Raw genomic sequence first — 14,573 nt, forward strand, 5'->3', positions numbered from 1 at the left:
CTCTCTCGCTCGCTCTCTCTCTCTCTCTCTGTCTGTCTTTATGTTTCTATCTGTCTGTCTGTATGTTTCTATCTATCTATCTATCTATCTATCTATCTATCTATCTATCTATCTGTATATCTGTCTGTCTGTTTGTCTGTCTGTCTGTCTCTATTTGTCTCTATTTATCTATCAAGCCTATCTATCTATCTATCTGTCTCTATCTTTCTGTCTGTATGTCTTTGCTTATCTATGTCTGTCTGTCTATGTCTGTCTATCTATCTATCTGTCTGTCTGTCCGTCTATCTGTCTGTCTGTCTGTCTGCCTGTCCGTCTATCTGTCTGTATGATTCTATCTATCTATCTATCTATCTATCTATCTATCTATCTATCTATCTATCTATCTATCTATCTATCTATCTATCTATCTATCTATCTATCTATCTGTCTATCTATCTGTCTATCTGTCTATCTGTCTGTCTATCTGTCTGTCTATCTATCTATCTATCTATCTATCTATCTATCTATCTATCTATCTATCTATCTATCTTTATATCTATCTCTTTATCTGTCTATTGATCTGTCTGTCTGTCGGTTTCTCTATCTGTATTTCTGTCTGTCTTTTAAAAAAAATGCTTTATTGCCATGTCTGTACATAATACAACAATGCCAAAGCTTAGAATACATAGAATAATTATAAAGACATCAAAATAATAAAATATTGCAAATAAATATATAAATTGCAAATTAAATTAATTGTACAAATTAACAGTGTAACAAATTAAAGTATGTGTGAACATTTGATACCACAGTGTTTTAACATATACACACACACATTACTGCAGGTCACTGTGGTGGACAGTAGGGAAACACACTGAGGTTAGACAAACACATTACACACACATTCACCTGCTGTCTCTCAGGCTTTGGCACACACACACACACATACACGTATCTGGCAGCCAGTGCTGCTGTCTGTCCCTCTCCTAGTGCGATCTCTATCTGTTCTATTTCAGTCATGGCTGTAAAGTTCTGTATTAAGGTAGTGAATTTGTTTAAGTAGAGGTCTCTGATTGAACTGTATTTGTGACAGTGAAGGAGGAAGTGTGTCTCCTGTCCTACAGTGAACACACACTCTTTGCTCTCGGGATAACCAGCTCTTTCTGTGTCTGCCGGTCTCGATGGCTAGGCTGTGTTCACTCAGCCTGTACTTGCTCAGGATCCGTCTCTGCTTTGTGTCTCTCACACTCTGGAGATATTCTTCCAATTCATATTTTGATTTCAGAGTTCGATAGTTTGTCTATAGTATAGACTGTTTGATTATTTGGTTTATTTTGATGTTTGTGTGAGAAGCAGTGCTGGTCTGAGACTGGTTAGTGTTAGTAGAGTTAGTCAGGTTAGTAAGTCTCAGAACTAGCTGACTGAGGGGACTTTTTTCGGGGTTCAGTTCTTGGGTTTGTAGTGCTTTAAAATGCAGCGATTCTGTGGGACTTGGTTTTAGATGCATCCAGAATGTGAGGGATCTTTTTTGCATATTAACAATCAATGGGAATCGGCCTAACTCTGCCCTACATGCATTATTGGGTGTTTTCCTTTGTAGTTTTAGAATAATTTAGCAGAATTCTGTGTGTAGGTCTTCGGTTGGATGTCTGTTCCATCTAGTTTAGCTCTGATCACTGAGTGAACCCCAAACCTCACTTCCATACAGCGCAATGAGCTGAATTACACTATCAAAGATTTTACACCAGATTGAAATTGGTTGGTATTTCAATTTTTTGGGCATTTTTTCTTGATGGCATATTAGTTAATGGTGTATTTCTTAATGGCGTATAATGGCGCGGTGCTGCCTAGACTGTATCTGTGTTCCTGACATCTGGGCTTCTTCTGAAAGACCATAATGTTTGTCTTTGTGAGGTTGACTGCCAGGTCCCTGGGACCTGGCAGTAGTTCTCCAGCAGTTCCAGGTGCTGCTGTATTCCCTGTGCAGTGGGTGACAATCTCTCTCTCACACACACACACACACACTTACAGGGTGACAGCAGCACCAGGTCGTCTGCATACACCAAGAGCTCGATGTTTGTGTCCTGTAGAGTGAGTCCAGGGCCCGTAGACTGTTCCAACTGCACCGCTAGTTCATTAATGTAGATGTTGAACAGCGTTGGACTCAGGATACAGCCCTGCCGCACTCCTCTTTTCTGGGTGAAGAATTCTGTATGTTTGTTGCCAATTCGTATTGCACATTTGTTGTTCGAATACATTGATTTTATAATGTCATAAACTTTACCCCCTACACCACTTTGTAAAAGTTTGTAATATAATCCATTGTGCCAAATAGAATCAAATGCTTTTTTGAAATTGACAAAGCATGCAAATATTTTTTTCCGTTTTTGGTCTGTTTTACGTGTTTATTGATTAGGGTGTGTAGGGTGTGGTCAGTAGTTCTGTGATTTGGAACGAAGCCAATCTGACTCGTGCTCAGGACAGTGTTCGTTAAGGAAGCTTACAATTCTATTGTTTAAAATACTGCTAAATAACTTATATAATAATAATGTCTATCTGTCTATAGATTTGTCTGTCTGTCTGTATGCATGTCTCTCTATCTGTATTTCTTTATCTATTCATATATCTGTCTGTCTGTCTCTATGTCTGTCTGTCTATCTATCTATCTATCTCTTTATCTATATCTGTCTGTCTGTTTATTTGCATTTACATATTCTGCTACATGCAAAGAAATGCAATTTCCCTTAGTTCTTATAAAGATATCCCTACAAATGCCTCAGTATATGGCCCATTGCAGTCTAACAATAAATCCCTGTTATCAATCTGAATGATCTCTGCAGACTCTTTGCACTGACCCTCTTTAACTCTTAAATATGTAGATCCTCCTGGTCTGAAATTATTTAAATGTCTGCGTTTCTCTCTTTGTCCACGGTCATTATCCAACAGCACTCATATATGCATGTGAATTGCGTTGGATACGGTTCTCCTTTCATTCTCCTTTCGGGGCTATATGTCATTGTTGTTGCCAGTAGGCTGTGTGTATTTATTTAGGGGTAATTGGAGGGAGAATCTAGGGGGTAATGAAGTGTATCCACTCATGGCTGCTCCCCTCCGCGCAGGACTCAGCAGCACAGCAAGCCAGCATCACATCGCCAGAATGCTTATTTTATACCCAGGTGGACAAACACAATTACAGGCCTCGTCCTCATTGTGGTGGCCCAGAGTCTGAAGCAATCGTTTGTGTGTGTGTGTGTGTGTGTGTGTGTGTGTGTGTGTGTGTGTGTGTGTGTGCCAGATTGGATGTTCAGTGGAGCTCGAGGAAGACCTTTCAGTGTCTCGGAGCCCTCTGCATCCCTGCTGTTTTCTTGCCTGGCCCTCTGGAGCGGCCGTATGATTTTTCTAACACCTCCGGTATTTAACTCTGTCATGGAAAAGCAAGCCGGACGCTGTTCATGATTTACATGTCATTTGCTGCCTCATATTGTGTGAAATTCAATTGCACAGCACAAACTGTAGCCAAGCTCCCGCGCCGGCTCTCTCTCTCTTTTGCTTCTCATCTTTCTTTCCCTACTGTTTTTTTATTACAGAAAGTTTTCTGTCTGAAAAAGTGTCCAGTTGGTTACCCATCCTCTTAAGGTGTTTTAATCTTAATGCGTTTATCGTAACAGAACTGCACACAAGCATCGCTGTGAGTTGAAATTGTTTTTTTTTCTAGCATATCCAAACAGAATTGCAACTATTTACAATAAATGAATGGACAGACTCCCTCTTCCCTTCTAAAAACGTTTACATAATAATAAATTCACACATGATATTTTTGTCAGATGTGCACAATAAGCCCAAACAAGTAACATTTTTACTGGGGGAAAACATATATAAAATAAAAACACCTAGCACCGAGCAAAGTTTTTCAACATACTTCACGTTTTCTGAGTTTGACATTTTCTTCATTCTTTTAGAGTAGACTTTTTCTTTCAGCAGATGCAAATGGTGTGTATGTAGCGTAACGGAGCTGTTGTTTCTCTGATATAATGTGTGCTGGACTAAACCTGTTGTGACAGGAGAGAAGTCGCTGGAGTGTTGTTGTCTCTCCCCTCTACAGTGTGTCCTTCAGTGACCTTCAAATCACTCGCAGCACACAATTACATATCTGTTCCTCACATGAGCCACACATACATAAAAACGATCTATCTAGAACGACAACTTTATGCCTAGATAGATAGATTGATGGATATAGACGTGTGTGTGAGAGAAATCAATACTTTTATTCAGCAAGGATTCATTAAATTGATCAAAAGTGACGGTAAAAACATTTATTATGTTATAAAGTTGATTATGTTTCAAAAACATTAAAAAATCGTACCGATCCTAAACTTTTGAGCTGTCGTGTATACTGGATATATAAAGGCCTAAAGTTGTCATTCTAGTCAGCTTGGTGTTGTTGGTTAAGGTCAGACTTGTGACTGTTAAAGAGTAGATTGTGGTTCAATGGGATGGGGTTACTAACGGCAACACCTTTTCAGCGCTGCAGTATGAAGTCCACACTATGCCTGTCTTTGTCCCCACAAGTGCTGTCCTTTGGTTAAAGGGACTCTTTCTTGTGAAGAGTTACAACCTGTGATGGATTACACCCCCAATTCATTAACACTCTGTGAAGCACTTAAACACACACTTAGACTCTCTTTTGCCCGCTTTCTCTTTCTCTCTCTCTCTCTCTCTCTCTCTCTCTCTCTCTCTCTCTCTCTCTCTCTCTCTCTCTCTCTCTCTCTCTCTGTGTCTCTCTCTCTCTCTCTCTCTCTCTCTCTCTCTCTCTCTCTCTCTCTCTCTCTCTCTGTGTCTCTCTGTCTCTCTCTCTCTCTCTCTCTGTCTCTCTCTGTCTCTCTGTCTCCAAGTTCCTCTTTCGTCCTCTCACACACCCAGTTCTCCTTTTGTCTCGGTTTGATCTTCAGCCTTTCAAGTCTTGCGAAAGCCAAGTCGTCCATACAAAACCCCATCTTTATCTGCCATTATCCTAAAAGAGTCCTTTTCCTCTCTCACCCCACCTTCTCTTTTTCCTTCTCTCACTAGCGTTTCTCCTCCCATGTCTTCTTGATAGCTGAAAATACCTGCTGGCTCATTAGCTCCTTCCTCACGGTGCTGCACACGCATAAAGAGCAGCGATGGCTAACAGCAGAAGCCTTTAGCTTGCTGTCACACACACAAATGCACACACTCTCACGCACACTTCCCTTAAGCTTGTGGGCTGCTCTTATTGGCCTGAAGGATTGAGTCCCACACCTCCATTTGTAGGCACATCAGACAGGAGTTTCTTTTTTTGTATTCTGCTAGACATTGGCGGTGGGGGGGTAACGCCAGCACGCAACACACACGTACCCTGGAGTGTGATCCAGAGGACTCCACTCAAGCGACTGGTCAGGCCCGTTGAGGGAACGGCACAGTAACCCGTGGCCGACCTCGCCACTCCTGCACGTAATGTGTTTAAACTGTGTTTGAACCCCACTTATGGTTTGGGGGGAGGTGGGAAGGAGGAGAATGGGGACTGGGTTTTGTTGGGCATGTGGAGAACGGACTGGAAGGGCTTCACATTGTATATTTGTTTGTGGTTCCTTTTGGGGAGTTTATCACTGGCAGTTCCAAGCACTTCCAGTCTTTAATGAGAATGAAAGGTCAACAGGTTCTTTCAGAAATGCCGCTCTTTTCAATGTAAAATTGCAGAGGAAACAACAATAAGGTGATGGTATGAACAATTAATTATTAGGCAATTATATTGCCTGACTTGAACAAAGATGTTAGCCCCTTTTCTAACATGATTTTAGCTTTTTCCCGTGGCTGTCGGCTCCAATCTGCATATTTTGCAAACTCAGAGTTGTCAAATTTCATGTATCATGTAGTATATAATATGATGGGTACAATTTCTTACCGTCAGATTCCATCTATTTGTTCTCTATTTGGTATTTTAGAGTAGACTATAGAGATAATATAGGGTGTGCTATATTACGACTCAAATCTGAATCTCAACATTGTAAGCAATGCCATTGAATAAGCTTGACCCATTTCTGCATTCTTTCATTTGTTAAAAGTTGAGTAATGTATTCCATCTTTAATGTGACTTCCCTCTTGCCAATTTAAACAATTCGATTATCCAAAAATTTACAATTGTTATATGCTGTATTAAAATTCATTTAGTTACTTTACCCTGTGGTTGTTTGAATTTAGTTTTCAAATCGTACTTTGCTGTAAAAGTACACTGCTGTTCAAAAGTTTGAGATTTCTTTAAAAGAAATGAATACTTTTATTGAAGCATTTATAATGTTACAAAATAATTCTGTTTCAAATATGTTGTCCCTTTTCTATTCATCAAAGAATCCTTTGGTTTCCACAAAAATATCACAATGTTGCTGTTTTGCTGTTTTGGGGGGGTTTTTTATCAAATAAATGTCGCTTTTGAGAGCAGAAGAGACTTTAAAAAAATCATACTGATCCCAAACTTATAAACGGTAGTGTATGTTCAGTGAGATATTTATATTCAATAACTGCAAACTGTCTCTGTTTTCGGTCCTGTTTTCCTATTTTATTAGTCATTTACATTTAAATGAACCCTGAAAAATGCTGGGTTGCACAATCATCATGTATAATAGTCACTTTTTGGTAACACTTTACAGTGTCCTTGTATCACGTGACATGTAATTTCTATAGTAATTACTATAAATTATGCATAACTACATGCAACTAACCTTAAACCAATCCTAACCCTATAGTAAGTACATGTAGTTAATTAATATCACTCAGTACTTAAATGTATAAATACACTGTTACAAGGACACCTTAAAATAAAGTGTCACCCACTTTTTTTTGCTTTGTTTTTTGCTATATGATCTATAGAATGATACACACGGATTCATGTAGGACAGTGGCTTGGCAGTTACAACACGTAGATATCTTCCACTTATATTTAAAATGTTTGTGTAACTGTCCACAAAAGGGTTAAAACAAGCATTTTGAGAAGCTAGCAGAAGCGGAGGTGGTGTTCCTCGTGATACACTGTCATATCATATACTGCCTTCATTTCTCAACTCAGCCAATCGGATATGAAAGCAGCACTTACACGTGTTTGTCCTCTGTGCCTTTTGCACCCCAAAGTACCTTGGGGGCGTCCGCCTCTGCATTCATATTCCGGCCAGCCAGTCCGCAAGGGTCTTAAGCCCCCAGCGTACATCCAACACCCATCTGACAGCACCCAGGGTCCGTTCTTATGGCACCTCTCCAAATCCGAACGAGCAGAGAGGAGTGAAAACTCCCCCTAGACTCCTGACCTCTGCAGTCACTGGCCTAAAGACTCGGAGCACAGTGGACACAGCTGACCAGAGGGTGAGGTGCAATGAGAACGATACTGATTGCGGTACACGTTTGGGCTTTTTTATTATCTCGGTTACTTTTACTTGTCCTCGGGTGCTTGTCACTTGGCTTGGATTGGATTTTGAATAACGTTCAAATGAAATAGAAAATTGTGATAATTATAGTGCTGACGCCAGAAGTTATTACTTCACATTATTTCATGTCCGATGGTTCTGATATTATGTAGGCCCCCAAATTGCACATTGTGAAATAGAGCTGCTGTGTTTAAGAGCACTAACTCTTGGTGCTTGTTTAAACATGGTTAATTAAAAAACCCACCATGCAGAAAACACAAATGGACGTTTGCCAAGTAGTGTGTATGAATATATACACATACATTTAATGTATATATAATCAATGTAATTTAATGTACATTTATATACACAGATTGTGCATGTGTGCAATCTTAAATGCTTAGAGAGGATCCCGTTAAATGGTAAAAGAAGCCACTGGTAATCCTACCTTTCTTAAAAATTGAGTACAGTGTTGCTACAAGAATCATATAATGGCTGTTCACACTGTTGTGATTTGTGATGCTTTTAATTCATTGATGATGGGTAAAAGTACATAATGCTAGACTTTAAGGAGATAAAGGAAACGGAAAAAATTGGGCTTGTGGTCATCGAAGAATCATATTATACAGGTCATTGTGATCTGTGTGAAAGAAGAAAATAACAGTTAATATTGATTCCAGGTACACTAAGCTGGTCTTCAATAACCTCTCCTGTTGCCCTGAAACATGTATGTGCCTCTGAAGAATTTCATCAGCTCTTAAAAATAAGAAGCATTGTTCTGGAAAATTTGCTCTTGTCTGTCAAACAAAAAGGCTTCTGGACATGTATTGCATGGGATATTTAACATGTTTAAACTACAGTTTGTGCTTCTATGCATCATTTAACATTTTGCTTACGAAATACAAAGCTTGGTGAAACATGAAGACACAAGCTTATTGTTAGTGTTGGAAATCGTGTTGGAGTTGGTTATTAGTCCCAACTGGTTCCATTTAATACCAGAATCCATTTCATACCAGAATCAAATTATTTTCATGATGTTCAGTAGGTTAACAGTTTTGGCAGTCATTCGCCATGTTTCTTATCTTGTCTTATTTCAAGAATTACAATACTATTTATTTCATAATAATATTTATAAAACATGTATTTGGTTTACACTGCATATAAATATATGTATATAAAGATATTTTTTCTTTCTTTGTTAAACCGTGCGTATGCGTGAGTGTGTGTGTGTGTATATATATATATATATATATACAAACACACACATATATACATTTGAAGTGGATCAAAAAAGTTAATCAAAGATGTCCTAAGATAAAAACGAGTACGGTTTAAAATGTTTGTATATCTTCGATGAAAGGTTTTGATCCACTTCGTGTGTGTGTGTGTGTGTGTGTGTGTGTGTGTGTGTGTGTGTGTGTGTGTGTGTGTGTGCGCGCGTGCGCGCGTGTGCGCGTGCGTGTGTTGCAAATGCATTACACATTGTGATCTACTCTTGGGTAAAGTGAAGAAAACTTATTTTTGACACAGTCCCAGGCTTTTTGAGTTGGGGTAAGTTAGGTTCAGGTTCCTTTATTTATACTCGTAGGTAAATTAAGTTCCAGAGAACAAGTGTAGGCTATTTCTCAAACATATAAACATTTACATCATATCAAAAACAGACAACAAGACACTAAAAACACACTTAAACAACCTACTCCATCTTAACACTATTCATGTGATTAATCACTACTGGAACAAAGCTATTTTTGTATCGTTTTGTTGTAGTGAGTGTGAATTTTGTTGTAGTGAGTGTGAATTTGTTGTAGTGAGTGTTGAAAGTTAGTGTGAATTCAGGTAAGTTGGGCTACGTGCTTTTCAAATTTCCTAATTTACCTGAATTCACCCCAAAGCCTGTTACTTCAATCCAAACTCCTTTGATCCCAAAGCACATTACGTTAAGTGTCTTAAAACGCAATCTCCTGTGAGATTTGTGGTGATTTTTCACAAGTACCAGTGCTACCAACAAGAAGTAGCTGGAGGGCTTTGAAGCTATTATCAGTGTGAGGTTTTGTTCGCCGTGGAGTGTTATTTGTAACCCTCTTTAGGAAAGCCACTCTTAACGTTCCTCTCGAGAACCTCTTGTAAATCACTTCAAGAGTTTTAAAGTGATTTGTACAAGTGAGTCTTTGGCAGAAATTGTTCTTGCTGTTTGCATAAAGCACTTCATGACAATGATTGCCTCTTAATAATCCACTCATCCCTTTAATAATCCTAGAGGTTTTCTATGGGCTCAGTTGGTTGACTTTTCTTTGTTTCTTGGTTAAAAATGTCTCCTATCTCAGTTTAATGTGCAATTATAAATAAACCATTCTGGTTTGGTTTGTTTGAAATCCTGCATTGACTCAACCAATGATGTGAGTCTCAGGTGTGGTTATGTGTTTGTTCGATCTGTGGCCGACCGCTGCAATATTCAGGAAATCTGTTTAAAAACAGTCATTATTATTTTAAGTCTAGCTGTTTACTACCTAAGGATGTGTTTTCACTTGTAGTTCGGTTCTCTTGATTATTTTAGTCTGGACCAGGAAAGAAAATTATACATTTATTACACTTGGTATTCACACAGAAGATACAGAACAATAAAAACATATTGTATTGCTTGTTGGCAGAATTCATAACAGAGCACCCTTAGATTTAAACTATACCAAATGCATTATGGGTGCACAGTTCCTGCATTTCCACAGACAGTAGGACATAGTGTGTTCAAGTGTGTGTCTTGTTCAAGTACTCTTAGTCACACTCTCTAGTATTGATTGGTCTAGACTGCTGGGAGGCTGAGAGTATAAGTCAAAGTGGAATGTTTTTTTATTTTTTTATTACACTTCAGTGTCTTCAAGTCGATGGACTGTTTAATGCAAATCTTTACGAGCTTGTATGCTTAGCAAAGTAGTGTTGCAACCCTTTTTTTCTTTGAGGTTATAGAGTAAATAATATTTTGTCAGTTTTCTTAATAATATATATATATAATGTATACAGAAAATGTCACATTACTTCTTTTGCTTTATGGTTGCAACCATTTTTAAGTAATAAATATTAGCCATTTTTTTAAATGGTAATACGTAGTATATATATATATATATATATATATATATATATATATATATATATATATATATATATATATATATATATATAATATTACTTAATACTATATATTAATTAAATTTAATAATATTGAAAAATAGTTTTTTAAATATAAACTCCTTTTAAATGCCAACTCCTTTTTTTTTAAGAAATAGGTAAAAGTTTAAATTGTCATTATGTACTCACCCTCATGTGTAACAAAAAATTACATTTTTGAAGAATTGTTTGCTCTTTTAGATACAACAACATGGTGACCACATCCGTTAAGCATTTTAAAAGGTTTTAAAACAACATGAGGGTGAGTACAGAATTTACATTTTGTGGTGAACTATCCCTTTAAGTTCCAGCATTTTCCAATCTGTAGATCCGTTCTCATGTTCTTCAGAATACCTTCTGATAAGCTTTACATTTTGATCCTGGGTGTCTCCTGATTGGGGAAGCATCGTAGCCTTGAGGGTTTCAGGGGGAAAGGATCTGAAGCTCTTAAAAGCGTGTGGAAAAGGCTCAGGGAAATTAGAGATTGTCCTGAGCTTCCAACGACATACCTTTTTGGGATTGTGATTTACTTGCTGTTCAACAAACAATAGGATATTTAGAAGACCATTGTTTGGTGGGAGATAAACATCAACCTGAGGGAAAAAAGGTCACCTGAATCAAGGCTGCAGTTGCAGGTATGTTTGGCTTGTGGCGATTTATTGTCCGTACAGAACTGCATTTAATCGTGCACTTGACTACTCTTGTGTGTGTGTGTGTGTGTGTGTGTGTGTGTGTGTGTGTGTGTGTGTGTGTGTGTGTGTGTGTGTGTGTGTGTGTGTGTGTGTGTGTGTGTGTGTGTGTGTGTGTGTGTACCTTGTGCTGAGCTCCCTCATTAGCCTCTTTAGCACAAGCTTTTTGGCGTAGCTCATTGCCTTGTTAGAGATTAGTGCCCATGTGGGGCCAGGTTACCGTAATAAAACGCTTGATTCTAATGACTCTCCTCTAAGCCGTAACTCTACGCACAAACCGCCAAAAAGCTTGAGCCTCCCTGAAGGGTTTTTTGCAGCACGCTAACAGTTACACTTCTCGGACCATTTAAGGTGCATGGCCAAGCGTCTAACGCAATTTGTGTTCACACACTGTTTTGTCTGTCTGCAAACATGGGCTTGGATGTTTTCTCGCCTAAGTCTGCAGATCTTCACTGTGGAGGGAAGAAGCTGAAACAGGCATCACTGGCTAAAAGTGTTTGTGAGGACCTCTTCATTTAAACTGATCTCAGATTGTAAAGGTTTAGTTGTATTCAGCAATATACAGATGCTTTTTTACAGTTTTAAAAGTAAAAAAAAAGAAGAGAGAATTGCATTGTTGCTTAGCAACAAGTTCAAATTTGATTTAAATAAATTGTGAATCAAGTCTACCTTGGCCTTTCTATTCCTTTTTGTTTTTGTCCTTAACAGCTACGACTACAACATGAGTTCTGTTACGACAGCTCTCGGAGTGTTTGGCATGGTAATGATTATGACAATGTTGATATATTTGGTCTTGGCGGAATAGATCTGCTACGCTGCTGTTGTTGGTAATTGCTGCTGCTGCACAGCAAGTATGGGACTTGCTACTCATAATTCATAAACGACACGCTGCTGTGAGCAAGTAAGACATGCTGCTGCTGTACAATATAGCATACATGAATTAACCATAGCAGATCTATACAGGTGGAGCTGGGGAAGGAGGAGGTTGAGCATTTGAAGGTTGAGCAGCGAGCTCATTGGCTACTGATACAGCAGGAACCAATCAGCTGTGCCCTATAGAGAATGTGACTGCAAGCTAATTGAGTTAAGGACCTATTAGTCTGTGCCATCTAGAGTTTCATGACAGAGCTTTGTATTTATTAGCCTCGTTGTTTCTATGTTCAAGTTTTTTTTTTCTTTGAACTGGCTAGACCTGCGCCAAAGTGGAATAGTATTGGTCTAAAATCCCACTCCACATTTCAATATATTAATGCTGCTTTCACGTGCTATCAGAATTATCTTGCACATGAGTTTCCTAGTTAAATATTGGACATGAACGCCCTCTCAAGTCGTTTATATGGTTGTCAATGAATGGGATGATGAATATCATTTTGGCTTTAATAAGATTTTCCCAATAAATTGGCAAGAATAAACCTGGTGTCTTTCGTGATTCCTTTTCTTTCTGACAAAGCACTTGAACTTGACGAGCTTGTAAGCACGACTGCAGAAGAGGGGAGTAGGACATTTTCGATTAGTACGTGAAGGCAGCATAAACCACAAATATCTGAATATCAGAAATTTTTACACATTAAATTGATCAAAAGTGACTGATTTTTGTTACACAGGATTTCGGTAACACTTAACAATAAGCTTTCATCATTGGTTAACATTAGTTAACAACTTTAGGTAACATCAACAAGGAATGAACAATACTTCTACAGCATTTATTAATCTAATTTACTAATACATTATTAAAATCAAATGTTTCATTTGATATCTTTCGTTAATGCACAGTGAAGTAACATGAATAAACAGCTAGATTTGTATTAACTAACATTAACAAAGATGAATAAATACAGTAGCAAATGAATTACTCATTGTTAGTTCATCTTAGATACTACATTACAATAAGGTCTTATTTGTTTACATTAGTTAGTGTTACCAAGATTTCAAATAAATGCTGTTCTTTTGAACTTTCTATTCATTAAAAAATCCTGAACAAAATGTCTCAGAGTTTCCTCAAAAAAAATATTAAGCAGCACAACAGTTTTCAACATTGATAATAATAATAAATGTTTCTTGAGCACTAAATCGTCATATTAGAATGATTTCTGAAGGATCATTTGACACTGAAGACTGGAGTAATGATGCTCAAAATTCAGCTTTACCATCACAGGAATAAATTACATTTTAAATATATTCAAATAGAAAACAGTTGTTTCCAATTATAAATACTTGTATTTATTTTTAATCAAATAAGTGCAGCTTTGTTGAGCGTAATAACCTTTTCAGCTGCTTGAAAATGGTAATTCAGTTTTTATTATAGTAATTTCGTTTGTAGCTTTATCTTTTGCCCTACACATTATTCTTTCAGCCTTCCTCTTACATTCTCTCTCTCTCTCTCTCTCTCTCTCTCTCTCTCTCTCTCTCTCTCTCTCTCTCTCTCTCTCTCTCTCTCTCTCTCTCTCTCTCTCTCTCTCTCAGAGACTGCACTTGCCTCCAGACCTGTCAGAGACGGTGAGTCGAGTGAGTAAAACAGAACTGGCAGCAGGATGTGGTACCACTGCCACGGGCAACAAGCACCTAGATTTCTAGCGGATTCCCATCCTTCCTGCACCTCCCCCTCCAGTTCCCACCACCACCCCTGTGATGTTCAAGGGCAGGAGAGCGCTGGAGCTGCACTACGACAACACTAGGTTACGGTCGCACCTGCACTGACACGGTTTCTGTGAATATTAGTGAAAGAGATTAAGATGGCTCTGCGTTTAGTAATTACACAACTTGGAGAAGAAGGCAAGACAGTTATATTCAGTGTCACAAGAACCTGACAAGCATCTGTTGCTCTCTTTGGATAAAGCAAGAATGTGACGCAAATAACGATAACGTAACTTGGCTACCAGTGTCTTTTCAGTGCACTTCATGGCTTCCTTGTGTTTAGTAGCTTATGTAGCTAATAAATATTTGGTGTCAATAAAGTTTGTAAAAATGTAAAAAATAAATGTCATGTTTTTATTCAGGTTCAAAACAAACGTGGTTGCAGAAAATGTTTTTATCACTAATTTTTTTTACAAACAATTTTGTTTCACGGTTTTTTTATTGAATTATTGAATTTGGAATGTTCCTTTTAAGCTGTAAGATTAATTCAGTTTCATAAAGTGGCTCTGTTAAGGATATAATTAGTTAAAGGGGTCCTATTATTATTTTAAAAAAAATTCTGTAGTATGTAATGTTACTTTTTGAGCATAAAAAAGTAAATTATCTGTATAAAAATCTGTAAATTACAAAGTCACTCCAAAGAAGATTTTCTCTATATCAGTTAGCACTGAAACCCCTCTATTGTACTATTGAGTTTTCTTCC

General features: G+C 37.9%; 1 protein-coding gene across 1 annotated transcript in view; it reads left to right on the top strand.

The window, feature by feature from the left end:
• Positions 1–14,214, top strand: part of elp4 (elongator acetyltransferase complex subunit 4) — a 68,199-nt gene extending 53,985 nt beyond the window's left edge. Inside the window, exon 10 of the mRNA XM_077227878.1 lies at positions 13,700–14,214. Coding sequence (XP_077083993.1) covers positions 13,700–13,810 — 111 coding nt within the window. The 3' untranslated portion in view covers positions 13,811–14,214. The remainder of the gene's footprint in view (positions 1–13,699) is intronic.
• The last annotated feature ends 359 nt before the right edge of the window (positions 14,215–14,573 follow it).

Source organism: Siphateles boraxobius, unplaced genomic scaffold (genome assembly GCF_051911475.1).
Source record: "Siphateles boraxobius isolate OS27281-9 unplaced genomic scaffold, OSU_SipBor_1 130, whole genome shotgun sequence".
Classification (NCBI taxonomy): Eukaryota; Metazoa; Chordata; class Actinopteri; order Cypriniformes; family Leuciscidae; genus Siphateles; species Siphateles boraxobius.